Genomic DNA, 21,775 nt, shown 5'->3' with positions numbered 1-21,775 from the left:
GTAAGTGCCAGAATAAGCACTTAACTCTAGATCCTGTTATACCAAATTCTGTGCTTTTCTCCATCACATTTTATCAAAGGCTCATACTACCAAGGCACAGAGCATTTTGGCAAATACTAACTTGTTCATTTCAGTCACTGTAGAATATTTAATGAAGTAGAAAAAGAATTTATTTTTTTAACAGGAATCTCTGTGATATATGGTAACTGTTTAATTGTATTTCCATTAGTAACAATAGAGTACTTTTCATTTGTTGTTATCTTTTAATCTTATTTCCTCTTGTAGTAAACCTTTTTACTTTATATTCAAACATGCAGATAATTTAAGATGATACTTACTAACAAGATAGAAATAATAGTTCTACATTGTCTTTGGAGATGGAGGTCAGTGATTTAGACAATATTTCAATATTCTTTTTTTTTGAGATGGGGTCTCCCTCTGTGGAGTACAGTGGTGCAATCTCGGTTTCTATGAATTTATTACAAATTTTAGTTAGCTACCTTTTGGGTTTTGATTTCACATGTTATTGCATTTTTGTCAGTGAATGTGGTCTGTAAAATGGAGATTACTTTAATATTTTTGAGACTTCCTCTGTGACCCAGTAGGTGGTCAAATTTATGAATGTTTCAAGGTTGGAAACAATATGTATTCTTTAATTATTCAATGCTAGTTTTAATATATGTTCATTATATTAGGCTTATTATTTGTGTGGTGGAATTATCATATTTACTGTATTTTTTCTGCTTTATTATTTTTTGAGAGGTAAATTGTATGAGAAATTTTAAGAGAGGTAAAAAAACTGTAGATTCAGTATTTTCTACTTGTAATTCTGTGTTTTCACTTTGTATATTTTAAAGCTACGTGTCTTAGTTCATTTAGAGTTTCTATAAAGGAATACTGGGTAATTAATAAAGTAAAGATTTATTTGGGTCAGGGTTCTACAGGCTGTACAAGAAGAATGGTGCTGGCATTTGCTCAGCTTCTGATGAGGGACCCAGGATGCTTCCACTCATGATAGAAGGCAAAGGGGAGTCAGCAGGACTCTTTTTAACAACCAACTGTAGTGAGAATTAATAGACTGAGAACTCACCCACAAAGGAGCGCATTGATCCATTTATGAAGGATTTGCCCCTATAACCCAAACACCTCCCATTAGGCCCCACCCCCAACAGTGAGGATCAAATTTCAACATGAAGTTTGGAGGGGACAAACATCAAAATTATTGCACTAATATTTTAGATAATAGGTCGAGACAATTATACTTTCTGAGTGAATTTTTTTTTAGCATTTAGTAATAACCCTTTTTATCTCTGATTATGCTTTTTGACTTAATGTCTGCTTAAATATAGTTACATTAGGTTTCTTTTGTTACTTTTGTTAATAATTATGAACATATTATATTCCAGCTCCTCACTTTCAACCTTTTTTTTTTGAGACAGAGTCACACTCCATCACCCAGGCTGTAGTGCAGTGATGTGATATTGGCTCACTGTAACATATACCTCCCGGGTTCAAGCGATCCTCCTGCTTCAGTCTCCTGAGTAGCTTCACCCTCCTGAGTATTAATGTTGTGTACCATCACACCCAGCTATTTTTTGTACTTTGAGTAGAGATGGGGTTTTACCATGTTGGCCAGGCTTGTCTTGAACTCCTGCCCTCAAGTGATCTGCCTGCCTTGGCCTCCCAAAGTGTTGGGATTACAGGCGTGAGCCACTGCCCCTGTCCCTTTCAACCTTTCCATATCATTCTGTTTTTTTAAATTACAGATTTATTGAGATTTAATTTGTATATCATACAGCTCACTTCTAAAAAATGTACAGTTCAGTTTATTCAAAGTTTTGCAGCCAACATCACTAGCTAATTTTAGAACAGTTTTTTCATCACCCTGAAAGGAACCTTTATACCCATTAGCAGTCACTGCCCATTTCCCATCTTCCCCTTTTCCGTGGTAACCATGCATCTATTTTCTCCTTCTATATATTTGCCTTTTTTAGACATTTTAGATCATATAAGACTGTGGCCTTTTGTGTCTGACTGTTCACTTTTCATCTATATTGTAGCATGTGTCAGTACTTCATCATTTTTAATGGCTGAGTAATAGTTCATTATATGGATATACCACGCTTTATCCATTGGTGGACATTTGGGTTGTTTCTACTCTTGGGCTATTATAAATAATGCCATTATGAACAATCATGTGCTCGTTCTTGTATGGGCATATGCTTCTGTTTTTCTTGGGTATATACCTAGGATTGGAATTATTAGATCATGGGGTAACTCTAAATTTCAGGTTTTGAGGAACTACCCAACTATATTCCAAAAGTGGCTGTACCATTTTATATTCCCACCAGCAATAAATAAAGATTTCCATTTCTTCACATCCCTGTGAACACTTGTCATTTTCTATTTTTTTAAAAAAAATTAGCTATCCTAGTAGGTTTGAAGTGATATGTCATTGTGGTCTTGATTTTCATTTCTCTGATGACTAATGATATTAAGCATCTTTTTCTGTGCTTATTGGCTGTTTATACGTCTTCTTTGGAGAAATGTCCATTCAAATTCATTGAGCATATTTTAATTGACTTATTGTATTTTTATTGTTGTGGCTTCTTTACATATTCTAGATACAATTTCTTATCAAATATGTGATTTCAAAATTTTTTTCTCATTATGTAGATTTTTTCACTTTCTTGATTGTGTCCTTTACAGTTACAGAAGTTTTAAAATGTTGATGACATCCAATTTATTCTTTTGTTGTTTGTGTTTCTGGTGTCATATCTAAGAAACACAGTTCTATGGATTTTCCAAGATTATAAAGTTTTGCCTCTGTGTTTTCTTCTAAGAGTTTTAACTTTTATCTCTTACATTTACATTTTTGGTCCATTTTAACTTTTATGTATGATGTGAGGTACAGGTTGAACTTCATTTTGCATGTGGATATCCAGTTGTCTGAGTACTATTTGTTGAAAAGACTATTCTTTTCTTACTGAATTGTCATGGCAACCTTGCTAAAAATCAGTTGACCATATACATGAGGGATTTTTTCTGGGCTCCCAATTCTATTCTATTGATCTATTCTTCTGTTCTTATTCCAATACCATACTATGTTGATTACTGTAGCTTTGTCATAATTTTTGAAATCAGGAGATGTGACCACCTTCTTTTAACCACACCCTTTGCAGCTGTTCCTTCTAAAGAAGAGTATATTGCCCCACTGCATGCCTTTGGCTGAACTCTGTGACTTATTTTGGCCCATGGAATAAGGTAGAAGTGATTTCTACCTTATTCCAACTGACTGATAATTCCAACCTAGTCCTTAAGAGGCTTTGTGTATTTTGGCTTTTCTTTTGACCCTCTACACTAACCCAAGTTTACCCAATGGTCTTAGGAAAATGCAAGTCATGTAGGGCAGAACTACCTACCTCAGCCAACCCTAGACCTACAGGAGAACATTCCTAGCTGCTTCACTGTGCATCAGAGATGCCCCACCAAACCAAGAGAAACCTCAACCAACCTGAAGACATAAGAAAAGAAGCCACCAGTTTCTGTAAGGAAAGCCTAGGATCATCCATGAGAAGATGATGATATACAAATTTCTTATCTTATTATTAGTCATTTACAAACACTGTGCATGTCCATTGAGGATTAGCAGGGATTGAAACAATTAGAACAGAATCTCTACTCCATGGTCACTAAGGGAACCACATTGAGTCTCTACCACCTGGTGGCTACACTCTGGAACTTGTAGCCTTTTCAGGTATCAAGATGAGAGTCAAGGCTAAGAATCTACCCTAGATGTCAAGAAAGGCCCTGGGCATAATCAATGCTGAAGTGAAAAGGATCAACACTGGAGAGAAAATAGGGGAAGAGGTAAACATAATGACAATCTGGAAGATGAATTGAATTTCATGGTAGTAAGGGAACTCAGGAAGTCATTCAACTATCTGGGTGTGAACCAACTAGAAGCAAGAGTCAATTCTTTATATGGGTCATATTGTTGCATCCTCCCTCATGGGAACTAATATCTTAAAGTGGGTTTTGAACAAAATTATGGAACTTGAAAATATAGCAAATGAATATACATAATGTAAACAAGAATTTAAATGGAAAGTACTTCATTTGAAAATTTTTTCAAAAATGTTTTCAAAATGTTAGCAGCAAATTCTAATAATAAATGTACTGAATAGACAGGCATTATCTGTCTATCCAAGTATTCACTCTACGAATTTTTCTATCCATTGAAGTACATATTTTTAGATGTAATAAAAATGAATTTTCTTTAAAAAAATACAAATTGTATTTCTCTTCTTTTGGTGATTATCCTTAAATATGAACATGCTTATTGGGTTTAACAATTTAAATCTGATCACCATCACTCTTCTTCTGAATAATTCAAGGTTCTTAAGATGCTTTCACCTTTGTCTAACCCCTTTTCCTCCTCCATTCAGTTGTCTACTTTTGTAAATCCTCTTTGTTCTTTACTCCATTACCAATTTGTCTTTTTTTAGGTCAGTGTTTATTTAGATTTACATAATGTTGAGCACTTAATTTACTTATCTTCACTTCTTTTTGATTTTTCTAGATTAATCTTCTTCCTCCAAAGTACATTCTGTAGTAGCTCTGTCAGCAAAGTTCTATCTTTTTAGTTCTCACTCTTTTGAAAAATATTATTTTAAAAATTGTAATTTTTTTCATAATCATGGAAATTAACAATCACAAAGGCAGAGAAAATAGTATTAAACCTTTTTATACTCCTCAGTCTTAACAAACACACACATATGGCTACCTTTTTGAATTACAGTTTTATTGAATATTGTTTAATTGAAGATAGGTTCCTGGGTATTGTTTTGATATGGTGCCTATTAAAGCCTAATTGTCTTACCTTTATAGCTTGGCACCATGGGCTTTTACAAATTGACATGTTTAATTCTGGAAAATTCTGGTTTTTTTTCTTCTTTGAGACAGACTCTCGCTGGAGTGCAGTGTTGCAATCTCAACTCACTGCAGCCTCTGCCTTCAGGGTTCAAGTGATTCTCATGCCTGGCTGATTTTTTTTTTTTTTTTTTTTTTTTTTTAGGAGAGACAGGGTTTTGCCATGTTGAGCAGGCTAGTCTCAAACTCCTGACCTCTGATAATTAACCTGCCTTGGCCTCCCAAAGTGCTGGGATTACAGGTGTGAACCACCACACATGGCCTAATTCTGGAATATTCTTAGTCATTATCACCTCAAATATTTTATCTTCCATTTTGTTTCCATATTATTCTTATGGAATTCCTTTCAGAAATATTCTTGACCTTATCATTCTATTCTCTGTGATTCTTAGCTACTTTTCCAAAAAGTATTTTTGTGTCCCACTGCTATAGATTTGGTGATCTCATCAAGTCTACCTTCCAGAATATTTTTTCTTCAGCATATCTAATCAGCTCTTTAATTCATCCATTGAATTTTAAATTCAATGAATTGACTTTTTTTTTTAATTCTAGAAGTGCTATTTGGCTCTTTTTAAAAATTCTTTCATGGCTTATAGATAGTATAGAAACCTAAAGTTGTTCATTATAGTTTCTAATCCATTTTAACCCTTTAATAACTTAAATATTTATTTTTAATTTAGGTTTATTGCTGTAATACAAACATACAAAATGAAAATCATAAATGTAAATAAAATTAGGTGAATTTTTTAAAATGAGCATTCCCTTCTAACCAGCACCAGATCAAGAAGCAAAACATTTCCAGAACCCCAGAAGTGTTCTCATGCCCTCTTCTAGTCACACTTCCTACCTCCAAGGTAACTGCTATCCTGACTTGTAGTGCCACAGTTTAGCTTTGCCTGTTTTTGAGTTTTATGTCAACTGAGCTATACAGTGCAAATATAATTATTTTATGGGTTTTTTCTTCTCCAGATGATCTATATGCTCTTAATACTTGTGAATTACAAAGACCGTGTATACATTTTTACATTAATTTCTTGGGTCTTTTGCTTACTTTTGTCTTAGTGATTTTAGAAGTCCTGGATAAGTCTTCGTGTTAATTATTCGACTGGGAAATCTCAGGAGACATGAAATTGGATTTCTCACTTTAATGGTATAGACCTAGTGTTTTCATTCTTTTAGGATTATTGCTTTTTGCCATCTAATTCCCCATGTCAGACTGCGTACTACCTTATTGCTTTTGTGTCCTCGTGAATGAAGTTTTTCCTATTCTTTTGTTATGGACAGGAAAAAATCCTTGAAGTCCCTGGGCTTTATGGAACATTATTAGCACAGCTCTCTAACCAGTGTCACCCTCAAAACATGTCACTTATCTTTGCCTGGACATGAAAAGCCCAGCTCAAAACTCCTTTGGCCCCTTATCCTGGTACAAATTTCTTTTGGACTTTCACTATGTCAGTTTCCACCTATATATTAATAGCTTTGCATTTCATGTGCTTCTGGCATCTGATTTTTTTTTCTTTATGTAAACATTATATATGTGTGTACAACTTTAAAGTGTTTTTATTAGTATTTTTATATGTTTGTGAAGTTATGTAAGGGGGATCAGGTAATATGGGAGGTAGACATCCAAATCAGATCAGTTTAGCACTCCTGAAAGATGAGCAGATCCATGCAATTGCAGTGACTATGCAGTGGTTGACTAGACGTAAAGATGTGGTTTAGGGCTATCGGCCAGGGTGTTTCTTCTGGCCAAATTACTTGAACTGCATGGGGCCCATTATTTTACTGAGCTGATTTAGTCCTATATGAACTAACTCATATTTTTGTTTTTGTTTTATAGAAGCAGATTTCTAAAAGTAATATTGAAAAGAAGAAGCCCAAACTTAGAAAAAGGAAAAGGTATGCTTTTTGAAATTAAATAGTATTATGATAAAATTGAAATATATATTGGATTTAGTTGTTGCATGACCTTTCTCATAATCCTTGATTCTGTTTCACTTGGAAAATACTGTGTTTACAGTTTTCTAAAAGAATTAATAGAATTATAAGTAGTAGTCTTAGAAGTAGGGAAAAAGCTTTATATTTATGAAATATTTTGAAATGGTTCTTTTAGAGATTAATATGAGCAATCAGAAGAGAATCAGGTTTTTAGTTTAAAAATAGGTAATTTAAACCAGAAACAAGTTTTCATAATGAACTAATAAGCCACAGATGACAAGTTTTAGTGTTTGTCATTGAACCAGTGATGTTTTAAAGAATGGTAATCAGTGCTGTGTTAGGAGGGTTCATACTCAAAAACAAGGACTGACACTAATAGGTAGCCCTTTTCTTCTTCCTTGTACTTCTTCAGAAGATGAATAACTAAATTTTAAAAATGGACTTTCACTGCCTTATTTCATTACACTTCACACTAGCCCTATCAAATAGTTAGAAAGTATATTATAATCTCCATTTTAAAAAATGAAGAATTCCTGGCTTGGAGAAGTTAGTGACTTTCTCAAGATCTTATGGTTAGAGAAAGCACATTTGAGCAAATTGTTTTCTGACTCTGTGTCAGCAACATAGAGTCATGGAAACAGTATGGATTTTGCAGTCTGACAGAGTTTAGTTCTGCCACGTTCCACCATTTACCTAAGTTGTCAAACTTCTCATTTTTCTTTGATATCTCAAATTCTCAGTTTCTTTATATAATGACAGTAACAATTAGTAGTTGTTTTGGAGGAGGATTATGAAAAAGCCAGTGTAAAGTGCTTGGTAAATTGTTAATGCTTTGCACCTAGTGAGAACTCAAATCAATATTAGTCTTCTTTGTTTTTCACTGCAACATACCTTCTTACTACATAAAATAACCAAGAGAATTACCTTAAGAAAATATATGTATTTATAATCTACAGTTACCAATGAATAGACATAAATGGTCATTTAAATATACATGATTGATCTTTTGAAACTAAATCTGTCAAATTCTTTTTCTAGGAAAGCAATTTTAAAATGCTGTTTTGAAAATGTTTGTTCTGATGATGCCTTATCAAAGGAAAACATGGGTATGTGAAAGCCTGTCCTGCTTTTAGTTCTTTAACCTATATTCCACAGGATGTAGTTGTAGTCCTTTGAAGGAAAAAAAAAGCTCTCATGTGTGTGTGTATATATACACATATACACATGTATACATATGTATACATTTTTACACATATATACGTGTGTGTATATATACACATATATATGAAAAATATTAATGAATCATTTTGGTTATTGATTTACATACCAGAGCTTTTAAATTTTCTTTAGGTTTCTATTTCCTTGAATTAAATTTTCTCTTAGTCATGTATTTAATTTTTTAAAATAACACACCAGGCCAGGCACAGTGGCTCATGCCTGCAATCCTAGCACTTTGGGAGGCTGAAACAGGCAGATCACTTGAGGTCAGGAGTTCAAGACCAGCCTGGTCAACATGGTGAAACCCGTCTCAACTAAAACTACAAAAATTAGCTGGCCATGGTGGCATGCGCCTGTAGTCCCAGCTACCCTGGAGGCTGAGGCAGGAGAATCACTTGAGCCTGGGAGGCAGAGGTTGCAGTGAGATGAGATCGCGCCACTGCATTCCAGCCTGGGCGACAGAGTGACAGAGCGAGATTCCCTCTAAAGAAAGAAAGAAAGAAAGAAAGAAAGCAGCAACAGCTGTGAGAAGAAATACCAACAACTATACATTTCAATCCAGACTTCTTCATTCCAAACTTACTGGGATCCTAGGAGTGCCAAAGGGAGAGAAGAAAGAAAAGCAGAAGCCTGAGGCTTCAAACTAAATTGTCCTCGATTAGAACACAGTAGAGTGAATGTGGAATGCAGGGAGAAAGTTTTGGTTTTCAAAGGCAATTTCCTCCTTCTACATTTTCTTTAGTCTTGAAAAGCAGTAAAATGCTTATTTGCAATGTGGAACTTTGGCAGTCATGTTCAAAGCCCATTAAACCCTGAGGAGTTATCAGTGATATATTCCCTTTTCCTTGAAGTCAATCCCAGGGGATCCTATGGCATTGCATTTCAAATGGCTAAATAAGTCAGTTGTTGCAGTGTTATTAAAAGAAAAGAAAGCCAAGTGCAGTGGTTCATGCCTGTAATCCTAGCACCTTGGGAGGCTGAGGCAGGAGGATCCCTTGAGCCCAAGAGTTAAAGACCAGCCTGGACAATACAGTGAGACCTCATCTCTACTAAAATTAAGAAAATAAAATAAATTAACTGGGCATGGTGGCACATGCCTGTAGTCCCAACTACTGGGAAAGCTGAGGTGGGAGGATGACCTGAGCCCAGGAGTTTGAGTTTACAGTGATCTATGATTACGCCACTGCACTCCACCCTGGGTTACAGAAAGGATGAAGTAGTTATTTTTAAAAAATAACTTCTTTTTTTTAGACCCAGAATGTAAAATAGGAAAACTTTTAGACTCTTAACACTTTTCTTTTAGAAAACAAAAGAAAACCAAGTACTTTTTCCTCCTCATTACTCTTCTCTTTTATTAAAATACCTTCCAAATTTCAACATTGACATAGCCCTGCAAATTTATTTAGGATTTTTTCTTCAGTGCCAGCTTTGGGGTAACCCAACCAGTAGCTACTATGTAAGAGAATGTGTTTGTCTGTTCTTGCATTGCTATAAAGAAATACCAAAGACTGGATAATTTATAAGAAAAGAGGTTTAATTGGCTCACAGTTCTACAGGCTTTCTAGGAAGCATGGTGCTTGGCTCCTGGGAGCCTTCCCAGAAGGCTTACAATCATGGCAGAAGGTAAAGGGGGAGCAGGCATGTCATATGGCAAAAGCAGGAACAAAAGAGGGGAGAGTTGCCACATACTTTTAAATGGCCGGATCTCATGAGAACTCACTCACTATCACAAGGACAGTACCAAGGGGATAGTAGTCAATCATTCGTGAGAAATCTGCTCCCATGATCCACTTACCTCCTACCAGGCCCCACTTCCAACACTGTAGATTACAATTCAACATGAGATTTGGGCAGAGACACATATCCAAACTCTATCAGGAGGAAACAGCTTCTTAAACATTTAATAGATAAGTCTAGGTGAAAGAAAACTCCATAAACATATATTTGAAAGTTTTTAAAATAGTAACTGAGTTATTGAGACAAACTGTGAATTATTTCTTATCAAGAATGGAAAAACAACACTGATTTATTTTTCTACATATTAATTTTTAAAAGCTAGATATGGGGCTAGACGTGGTGGCTCACGCCTATAATCCCAGCACTTTGGGAGGCCGAGACAGGTGGATCACCTGAGGTCAGGAGTTCGAGATGAGCCTGGCCAACATGGTGAAACCCTGTCTGTACTAAAAATACAAAAACTAGCCAGGCAGGCTGGCATGTGCCTGTAGTCCCAGCTACTCAGGAGGCTGACGCAGGAGAATTGCTTGAAACCGGGGGGCAGAGGTTGCGGTGAGCCGAGGTCATGCCACTGCACTCCAACCTGGGTGACAGAGTGACATTCCATCTCAAAGAAAAAAAAAAGCTAGATATGGAATTTGCTATTACAGATACATATTTTTTCTTTCATTTCTTTTTTTTTTTTTTAACTTTCTCTGAGTGATAGAGTAGCCGTAATGCTACCACTTCACTCTCAACAATAAATTGAAACAAGTCAGAGAAACTACAAGATAATCAGTGTTGATAGAAGTTGATTGGTCATGCAATCAGCAAAGGCATTCATTTTGTCCGTATCTTTGGAGGATATCATTGACCAATTTTGATAACATAGTTTACAGATTACAATAACTGCTATTTTTTGAGAATTATTTTTTAAGTTCATTTACAATATAGGAATACTTATTTAGAAAAGCAAACCTCCCACTACTCTGGAAGCAGAAGCTGACAGCAGTCAGGTTGGTGTTGTCAACCCTAGTTGACTTATGAAGTCATCCATTACTTTGTCTAATTTTGATCAAAAGGCAGTGTACGTATTTCTTCAGATCACTTGAAAAGAGCCTACAATGCCATTTGGCAGTGATATTTATTATCATAAATTGATTGTATTTTAGCCTAACATTAGAAATATAAAGGTGTTTGTTTGCCATTTTTTCTTTTACAGCATAGCTTCAAATCTATCTTCTCAACAGTGTATTAAATGTCATTGTCAATTTCCATAGACTCAGAATGTAAAGTAAGAAAACTTAACATTTGTGAGTGGAACTGGGGAATTGGTGTGAAAATAACCATGAGCAGTCATCTATTTAATTCCACAGAATGTAGTTGTAGTCCTTTGAAGGAAAAAAAAAGCTTGTGTGTGTGTGTATATATACACACACATATACACATGTATACATATGTATACATTTTTACCCATATATACGTGTTATATATGAAAAATATTAATGAATCATTTTTGTTATTGATTTACATACCAGAGCTTTTAAATTTTCTTTAGGTTTCTATTTCCTTGAATTAAATTTTCTCTTAGTCATGTACTAGTCAGGTATTTAGTCTATTATATAGTATAATGACTATTATACTAGTCATTATATAGTCAAGTTACTAAATAAGAAATCTGTCTTAAAGAGGGTGTTAGTTTTATTAACAAAAGTGCTTCAATAAAAAACATACATTCCTCTAGAAAATCCTGATTTGATAGACATTGCATTGTTATATTTTTAAATAAACTCTCCAGGTGATTATTATGCCCACACAATTTTGAATGCCACTGTTTTAGAATTCAGCATTCTGTATTCTGTGTTCTTAGGCCTTAACAGTAACCCTAGAACATAGATCTATGTGGATGCAACTAACATGTTAATTACAGGTTTTGCTTGTTTGTTTTTAAACATGAGAACTTTTTATAAGATGTGGAGTTGCTTATCAAAAAGCTTGTTTCAAACTATTTTGAAAGAGGTTTTCCATAGAGAAAACCTAAAATTGACAGGGAGGAGGTGATAGCTAGGAAGACTTATTAGTCTATGCCTATTTTCTTGTGTTCCTGCCCCTTAGTAGGTAAACAGTAAATATTTGTTGATTGAGTATGAAAGTGCTTGGGGAAAGCAGTAAATATTGACAGAAAAATTATTTTCAAGACAAACTTGTGTTGTGAAAAATATAAACTAAAAGTAGTTTTTCCAGTACTGTAATGACAAGAACCAGGAAATGAAAACCTATTTCATAACCTGCTATGATTTTATTTAACATTATTTAATAAGTACTTTTAGCAGAATTTTAAATTTTCCTACTTATGTCCTGCTTGGGTATTTTCATGTTCCATGACCTTTCAGCTACTCTACTAGGTGTGATTTTTGCTGACTTGCCCATGAACTGCAGATAATAGAAGGTGGTATGTTAGATTTTACTAACTAGTGGAAGATGAAGGGATGTGTACTCACGGCCTTTCTCTCTGAATTACGTTGTCTTTGGAAGAGCTTCTCAGATGCCCCATCTGCCTCTGGTGCAAGACAACAGGCATGTGGCCTCCCTTCTTTGAAGCAAAGGCTTCACTAGGCCCTATATAAAATGAAAATGTTTGTTTTATTTAAGTCAAAAATGCAAATGCATATTTTTAATCAGTAGTTAAGTCTAGAGTTATAGTAGGCTTTTATTTCTTTGGTGGGGATATTGTTTTATCTCAGCAAGGTCAATGAATTACCAGTTTGTTTGTTTTTTTTTGCCTTTTTTTTTTTTTTTTTTTTTTTGAGACAGAGTCTTGCTCTGTTACCCAGGCTGGAGTGCAGTGGCGCAATCTCGGCTCACTGCAAGCTCCGCCTCCTGGGTTCACGCCATTCTCCTGCCTCAGCCTCCCGAGTAGCTGGGACCACAGGCGCCTGCCACCACGCCCGGCTAATTTTCTGGTGTTTTTAGTACAGATGGGGTTTCACCATGTTAGCTAGGATGGTCTCGATCTCCTGACCTCGTGATCCACCTACCTCGGCCTCCCAAAGTGCTGGGATTACAGGCATGAGCATGTCATGGTGACTTTTATAATACAAAAAGACTTTTATAAATACAGTATTAAAAAATTAGATTAAGCAATTAAGATGTGTTGCCATTTGGATTAGGAAGGCACTAGCTTGTGTTCAGCCTAGCCACTTAATTACAAAACTTTTCCTTTTAACAGTAGTTTAATAATCTATAGTAGAGATTGGCAAACTGTGGTCACCAGCTGCTGCCTGTTTTTGTAAATAAAGTTTTATTGGAACATAGCCACTCTCATTTGTTTATGTACATGTCAATGGTTTGTGCTACAATAACAGAATTGAGTTGTTGTCACAGACCATCTGGCTCCCAAAGCCTGAAATATTGGCTCTCTGTCCCTTTAGAAAAAAATTTGCTAACGCTGTTTCTATAAATAATATAATTTAGTTTGGTGCCTTTAGCCCCTAATTAAAAAAAAGTTCTAATAAGCTTTTGATATTTCACTTCTACTTTATGGTTTATACATAGCAAGACTATTACCTACATTTTTTGAGGAAGAATTGTAAAAGATTCATGTTGATATTCATAATAATTTTGTATCAGGAAGAAGTCATTTAAGAAAATTATATAAAACATTTATATTTTACCTTGTAGCATTTAAAAGATTTCTTCCTTCTGGGTAGTTAAGATTATGAATTAGATTGAATTAAGTGAGATGTAGCATTTCTTACTGTATTAATCATGTTTTTTTTAGTTGTATCTGAGACGGAAGTTTTACTAAAAGAGTTGGAGCAAATGCTACAGCAAGCACTGCAACCCACAGTCACACCTGATGAGTCTGAAGAAGGACTTGGAGAGGAAATAAATATGGGAGAAAAGGTAATATTGATAGTTATTTTCAGACCTAAATAACAACTTCAAATTATTTAAACAGTAGAATTTTTCCTAATTGTAATTTTAAATATATAAAAAACTATTTTTATGTTTGAAATTTGAGTCCTTGATTATCATGAGGTAAATAATAAACTAGTAGCCTGTTAAGAAATCAAAACACATCTATCAGTATTTGAAAAAAAAAAATCTGTGTTTAAGCAGAGGAGTTCTTTTAATTTTAAGTCTTTGGGATTGGAGTGAAGAAAGATGGACGATGCTCACTGTAGCTGAAGTAGGCCACTCCAGAGAGAATTCCCCCTTGCTACCAATCTTTACAGTCAGGAGAGGGGGCCAGGATAACAAGAGCTCACTGGAAAATCTGCCCTGTCTAGGCTATGCACCAAGATAATCTCTACAGGGACAAACCTTATCATTAACATACTGGAGGTAGAATTTTTCACGGGAATAAGTTTTACTATTTATATCTAGACTCATCCTTTTTTAATTTTTTCATTTGGCTTTCTATGGTGAACTCAGAAAGGCCAAATGTGCTTACTTTATTCAATGTCTCTGCAAATAAAATGAGCGTTTGTGATACAAGGCTCATGCCATTAGTACGGAGCAGTGATGTGGTAGGTATGAGAAAAAGAAGTCATAGGGTAGACACTTTCATGTGGCAGTGCAGCTGTTCCCTAACTAGGAAAAAAATGGCAGTGAGGAGTTCTGTAACCTTAAGGCTTTATTCATTCATTTATTTAGATATGCAGTGTGCCTGGAGTCAAGAGAGCATATTGATACTGACTCTGAAATATAATCCTGTGTCCCAATCCTGGTCCTGCCAATAAGGACTTGTGTAATTTGAAAAAATGGCTTATCACTGACCTCAGAGGATTGTTTTGAGGATTAAATATGATAAACCAGGAAAAGTGCTTTCCATAGGAACAAACACCCGAGGTTTGGCTATTACCACAGATGAGAATTGGCAATAGCAGTTGCTAGAGAGAATAAGTGCTTAGATTTTCTTTCTTCATCTCTCTTTTCCCACATTCACACTTTGAGCAACTGCCTATCTCCAAGTCTGTCTGTTCCAAGATGTAGAAAAAGATGGATTTATAAATGGACAAAGGGGTTTACACCTTTAAGCAGACTGCCCAGTTGTATGATTTCATTCAGAATGTCAACAAAAATAAAGATTATTCGTAAACGTGTCCTTTAATGAGTTAGAAATTAATAAAATATACAGAATGTACTACTATGGAGATGAATGTGCTAAAGGAAAGTAATATTAGCATTAAAAACTCCTACTGAGTTGAAAAACATAACTTTCTTAATCAGCATCAGCAATATCAATTTTTACCTGAATGTGCATGGGTTGTAAATGATACTTTTCCAGTTGGGTTCCTTTCTGAAAAAAAAGACTTGTTTCCTATATATGGGTCTTTTGCAGAACAAGACCTGTAGATTGGTATCATACATCCTACATACGTATAATTAATATACAAATTATTCTTTTTCAGCAAATATGTGTTTTATTTGAATACCATATGGTTTTGTATAGTGTTTTTCAGTGTTAGCAGTTTCTTTTCAAAAATACAGCCAGGTTGATCTTTATAGCGATGTCCTGGAGCTTTTATAGGCACAGAATTGACTTCTGTTTTGCCATTATAAGTAGTACCATGATGGAACAGAGAAATACTTCTGATTTTTATTTCTTAAGGTAAAATATATAGCTTTAACCCATCACCAGGCAGGAGCTTGCTTTTTGTTTTAGATTCTTGTATTATTTTATTCTTTCAAACAGCATTTCAGAAGTGTAAAAATTAGCTATTTTAACTGGCTAGTGGGCAGGTGAGTGCCTCCTGGTTACTGAATCATAAGCACTCTGCATACTGAGCTTTGTAAGTCTGGCCAGATTCAGGATATTTGGGTTCTTGTTCACTTTTAAATGAGGAGAATAACAGTGAAACCAACTAGCAAAGCTGGAGAAATTTCAGTTTAAAAGTAAATAAATAATCACATGTTGGAATTTATTTACTGTTATTAGAAATAATTAATATGTCTCCCAAAAGCAACTCCACTTAAAGCTGGAGATGTGTTGTTTTTAGGAGAAGGTGGCCTCTTATAAGGTAAATACTCCAAGAAGAGACCCCTAAGAATTTTAAAGTCCTGAGCACGTTGACTCTCTGAGCAGACATTGTATAAGCTGTTTTCAAAGTTGTGAATTTGATGATGTTTTCATCATTCATTTCACCTATGAGGTTTCAAGTGGATTATCTCAGGCATTTACATCAATGGATGAGAATAACAACATGGAAAAAAGCTTATACACATAGATAATCAAAACTCATTTCTATTTGTCATTGAAATGTTTTATGAAATTATTTTCCTACGTAGAGTCACCTTCCTAATTATGTTCTTCTTAAGCTAATATTAACATTGGGTGACATGCCCTGACTTGGCAAGCAATCGGAGGAAATAAATTTTAGATTTGTATAAATCCACCTGAATAATTCACAAATTGAATAATCCATATACAAATAAAATAGAATTTACTGAAAAATTATTTGTATAAAAAGAATACATTTTTGATATGTGAAAATATTTCTATGAACTACATATATATTTTTCCCTTGAATTACATGGGAAGTGAACTGTCCCTTTAATAAGCTCTGAAGGTATAAAGCAAATAAATCCACATATGCATTGTGTTTACTAGTGTCCTTTCCCACTAAGCAAGAGCAAATTATCACTATTTTTAAGCAATGCAGATGACCTTTTGACAACACGGCCACAGAAAATGTGACTAAAACAGTCACATTTTAAGTTGTATTCCCTATAACAATAATGTAAAAAATAAAACAACGTAGAAAACTCACATAGAATTAGAATTATCACATTTTTCCAAAGCATAAAATTAAAACTAAAAATGTATAAGGCTGGGGAATAGACACAGACCTAAATAATGACTTTTTCTTATATAAACACATTCACCCTACATTATACTATATATAGTGACTATTATTTGAACACTAGAATAACAGAAAAGTTTGTTTAGCTAATGTGGCTTGCAGAATTACTGACTACTTTATGTTTTGTTCCAGTAATCAGGTAAATTTGACATAGTTCCGATTCATTATATGGTTGTTTTGCAGTTATCTAAATGCAGCCCAGAAGCTCCTGCAGGCAGTCTGTTTGAAAACCACTATGAAGAGGACTATCTTGTAATTGATGGGATAAAATTAAAAGCTGGAGAATGTATTGAGGATATAACTAATAAATTTAAAGAAATAGATGCTTTGATGTCTGAGTTTTAGAATATTACACATTTTAAAGTTAATTATAAAAATATTGGCATCTTTATATTTATCCAAAGTTAAAACCTTAAAAATGTTTGGTGAAATAGGTATAAATTATACCAAAGTTTATATTTGCAATAGCTTTCTACTTCATGTTTTGAGAATGGCCATGATTTTTAGAGCCAGTCAAATGGTATTTAAGTTAGTGTCAAAAATTTAGAATTAAAAAACCCTAATAGTTGTATTTATATATTTCTTGTTTGCCTTAATTTTTAAATGGTTTGTGAAATTGCCTCACAAACATATGCTTTACAATGATTGTTTAGGCCCTTTATTCAAAAATGGATAACTTAAAATGGCTGGCCAAGCTATTATAATTCTCAGAGGTAATTCAAATCTAATAGACTTAGAGAATGTATATTTGTGGTGGAATCAAACTATTACAAAATAAAATGAAATAATTTTTTAAATAATTGTTCAATAGAGTTGAAATTTTTCTTATAAAACAAAATTTCACTTGCTACTTATACTGGAAACAATTATTTCAACCATGGTACCCAAAAACTGACTGCTTAATAGAGTCTCTGGGAGATTTTGGAAGATCAAAATCCTAGACCCTTCCCTGCTGACTCAGTGTCTTTGGAGGTATCATCAGAAAGGTGGAAAAATGTAATTTAACGTGTATACGGAGAAGTTAAACATATTCATTATAAGAAATCTAACAATATAGAAATTAAAAACTACATCATTTTTCAGGAATTCTCATGAACAGTTTTAGTAGATATCATTCTAGATCTTGCTTTACGTACACTGAAACGTGTGGGCATTCACACCTATCTTTAGTTCCTGCTCTATCTCTCTCTGGCAGTACGGGGTGAGGAAAAGGGCATTCCAAGTGAGACAAGTGCATGAGAGCATCACCATAGTGGTGAATTTTATTGTGAGTTGCCTCATATTGCTTTATCAAGGAGGCAGCACATGTATAGATATTAAAAACAAATAAGACACAAAACGACCAACATATCACTAAGGAGTCATGGAGTGGGTTGCTTCTTTTAAGTATTTTTAGATTCTGTAGTAATCACATAGAGTGGAGAGTAGAGATAGACCCATAACAGTGAAATATCTTATTTGTCAAAGTAACGTGTGTATGTATTTCTGTCCTCCTTGTTTTCCTCATGTAGTCCTTAGCATTCTGATATTGTGTCATAGGATGTTGAGTTGTAAAGCCTGTCTGGGTTCATATTTTACCTACTAACTTGTCTTAAGTCATATAACCAGTAAATAGAACTCTCAGGAGTTGAGTACATTTCTGTTAGGTTCCAGATCCCACGCCATTGATTATCATCTATAACGTCTTGATGAAGCTTTTAACTAGCTGGGTGGTGGAATGATAATCTAGTTTCCTCATGTGTAAAATGGGGATGGAACTATGTAAACCAAGCATTGTTGTGAGGAATAAATGAGATTCTTTTTGTGAAAGTGGTTTGTAAATCAATTTGATCTTCCGTTTTACTCTTTGCAGAGAAAACCAAGTATGTATTTAAGTATATTACAATTAATCATTACTGAGATAAAATGTAACTATACATTTGAAATGATGACTTTTCTTTCTCTTACATTATTTAATCTACTACTCCTCAATATCAGAGTTCCTTCTTTCTCATTTATAAAATTAATCTTTGGAAACCATCACAAGCAACATTATGATCTTCTGTCTATCTTTTAAGGTACAGCTCACTGTTGAGTTTTAGAAATGGCTTTAAATAACTTTGCTTTCTTAATAGACATTCAGTTAAATAGGGAAAGGTGGAGGAAAGTCTTAGTTTTGATGAGTAGTGGCTGGTTTCTCTGTCATTTTGGATGCACTTCAGCAAATGGCCAAATGCCTTTTGCAAGAAAGACATGCTATTTTTAAGGATATGTTCCTACAGAGAGTTGGAATTTGGGCCCAGGCTCAAAATAACTTTTAAAAACCAGGAAGTTCACCAAAATATTTAATCAGCATTAGTCTCCTTCATTGTTGACACTTCCTTATTATGACATATAATGCATTTCCATAAATCTTAAATTTTATGAAATGAACTTCTTGCAATTTGCAGAGGAAAAGAAGAAGTCAGGAGAGAAATGTATTTATTTACTTTTATTTATTATACTTTAAGTTCTGGGATACATGTGCAGAATGTGCAAATTTGATACATAGGTATACACGTGCCATGGTGGTTTGCTGCACCCATCAACCCATCATCTACATTAGTTAGGTATTTCTCCTAATGCTATTCCTCCCCTAGCCCCCCACCCCCAACAGGCCCTGGTGTGTGATATTCCCCTCCCTATGTCCGTGTGTTCATTGTTCAACTCCTGTTTATGAGTGAGAATATGAGGTGTTTGGTTTTCTGTTCCTGTGTTAGTTTACTGAGAATGATGGTTTCCAGTTTCATCCATGTCCCTGCAAAGGACATGAACTAATCCTTTTTGATGGCTGCATAATATTCCATGATGTGTACATGCCACATTTTCTTTATCCAGTCTATCATTGATGGGCATTTGAGTTGGTTCCAAGTCTTTGCTATTGTGAACAGGGCTGCAATAAACATACATGTGCATGTGTCTTTATCATAGAATGATTTATAATCCTTTGGGTATATACCCAGTAATGGAATTGCTGGGTCAAATGTTATTTCAGTTCTAGATCCTTTGGAATCACCACACTGTCTTCTACAGTGGTTGAACTAATTTATACTCCCACCAACAGTATAAACATGTTTCTATTTCTCCACATCCTCTCCAGCATCTGTTGTTTCCTGACTTTTTAATGATTGCCATTCTAACTGACATGAGATGATATCTCATTGTGGTTTTCATTTGCATTTCTCTAATGACTAGTGATGATGAGCTTTTTTTCATATGGTTTGTTGGCTGCATAAATGTCTTCTTTTGAGAAGTGTCTGTTCATATCCTTTGCCTACTTTTTGATGTTTTTTTTTTTTTTTCTTGTAAATTTGTTTAAGTTGTTTGTAGATTCTGGATATTAGCCCTTTGTCAGATGGATAGATTGCAAAAATTGTCTCCCGTTCTGTAGGTTGCTTGTTCACTCTGATGATAGTTTCTTTTGCTGTGCAGAAGGTCTTTGGTTTAATTAGGTCCCATTGGCTTTCATTGCCTTTGCTTTTGGTGTTCTAGTCATGAAGATTTTCTCCATGCTTATGTCCTGAATGGTACTGCCTAGATTTTCTTCCAGAGTTTTTATGGTTTTAGGTCTTACACTTAAGTCTTTAATCCGTGTTGAGTTAATTTTTGTATAACCTGTAAGGAAGGGGTCCAGTTTCAGTTTTCTGCATATGGCTAGCCAGTTTTCCCAACACCATTTATTAAATAGAGAATTATTTCCCCATTGCTTGTTTTTGTCAGGTTTGTCAAAGATCAGATGGTTGTCGATATGTGATGTTATTTCTGAGGCCTCTGTTCTGTTCCATTGGTCTATATATCTGTTTTGGTACAAGTATCATGTTGTTTTGGCTACTGCAGCCTTGTAGTATAGTTTGAAGTCAGGTAACATGACGCTTCCAGTCCAGCTTCTTCTTTTTACTTAGGATTGTCTTGACTATACAGGCTCTTTTTTGGTTCCTTATGAAATTTAAAGTGGTTTCTTGTAATTCTGTGAAGAAAGTCAATGGTAGCTTGATGGGGATAGCATTGAGTCTATAAATTACTTGGGTGGTATGGCCATTTTCACGATATTAGTTCTTCCTATCCATGAACATGGAATGTTTTTTCATTTGTGTTCTCTCTTATTTCCTTGAGCGGTGGTTTGTAGTTCTCCTTGAAGAGGTCCTTCACATTCCTTGTAAGTTGTATTCCTAGGTATTTTATTCTCTTTGTAGCAATTGTGTATGGGAGTTCACTCATGATTTGGCCCTCTGCTTGTCTATTATTGGTATATAGGAATGCTTGTGATTTTTTGAACATTGATTTTGTAACCTGAGACTTTACTAAAGTTGCTTATCAGCTTAAGGGGATTTTGGGCTGAGACGATGGGGTTTGCTAAATATACAATCATGTCATCTGCAAAAAGAGACAATTTGACTTCCTCTATTCCTATTTGAGTACCCTTTATTTCTTTATGTTGCCTGATTGCCCAGGCCAGAACTTCCAATATTGTGTTGAATAGGAGTGGTGAGAGAGGAAATCCTTGTCTTTACCAGTTTTCAAAGGGAATGCTTCCAGCTTTTGCCCATTCAGTATGATATTGGCTGTGAGTTTGTCATTTGTTATAAATAGCTCTTATCATTTTGAGATACGTTCCATCAGTACCCAGTTTATTGAGAGTTTTTATCTTGAAGGGGTGTTGAATATTATCGAATGCCTTTTCTGCATCTATTGAGATAATCATGTGGTTTTTGTCATTGGTTCTGTTTATGCAATGGATCACATTTATTGATTTGTGTTTGTTGAACCAGCCTTGCATCCCAGGGATGAAGCTGACTTTATCATGGTGGATAAGCTTTTTGATGTGCTGCTGGATTCAGTTTGCCAGTATTTTATTGAGGATTTTTGCATCAATGTTCATCAAGGATATTGGCCTGAAATTTTCTTTTTTTGTTGTGTGTCTGCCAGGTTTTGCTATCAGGATGATGCTGGCCTCATAAGATGAGTTAGGGAGAAGTACCTCTTTTTCTATCATTTGGAATAGTTTCAGAAGGAACGGTACCAGCTCCTCTTTGTACCTCTGGTAGAATTTGACTGTTAATCCATCTGGTTCTGGGCTTTTTTTG

At 34.8% G+C, this 21,775-nt stretch overlaps 1 protein-coding gene across 1 annotated transcript in view; it reads left to right on the top strand.

Annotated features, from left to right (window-relative positions):
• Positions 1-17,018, top strand: part of ZCWPW2 (zinc finger CW-type and PWWP domain containing 2) — a 96,908-nt gene extending 79,890 nt beyond the window's left edge. Inside the window, 4 exon segments of the mRNA XM_010357343.2 lie at positions 6,773-6,831; positions 7,909-7,976; positions 13,586-13,710; positions 16,857-17,018. Of these exon segments, the coding sequence (XP_010355645.2) occupies positions 6,773-6,831; positions 7,909-7,976; positions 13,586-13,710; positions 16,857-17,018 (414 nt within the window).
• The last annotated feature ends 4,757 nt before the right edge of the window (positions 17,019-21,775 follow it).

This window comes from Rhinopithecus roxellana, chromosome 1 (genome assembly GCF_007565055.1).
Source record: "Rhinopithecus roxellana isolate Shanxi Qingling chromosome 1, ASM756505v1, whole genome shotgun sequence".
In the NCBI taxonomy this organism is placed as follows: domain Eukaryota; kingdom Metazoa; phylum Chordata; class Mammalia; order Primates; family Cercopithecidae; genus Rhinopithecus; species Rhinopithecus roxellana.
Note: the sequence above shows the minus strand (reverse complement) of the source record. Positions and strands in the feature narration are given on the sequence as shown.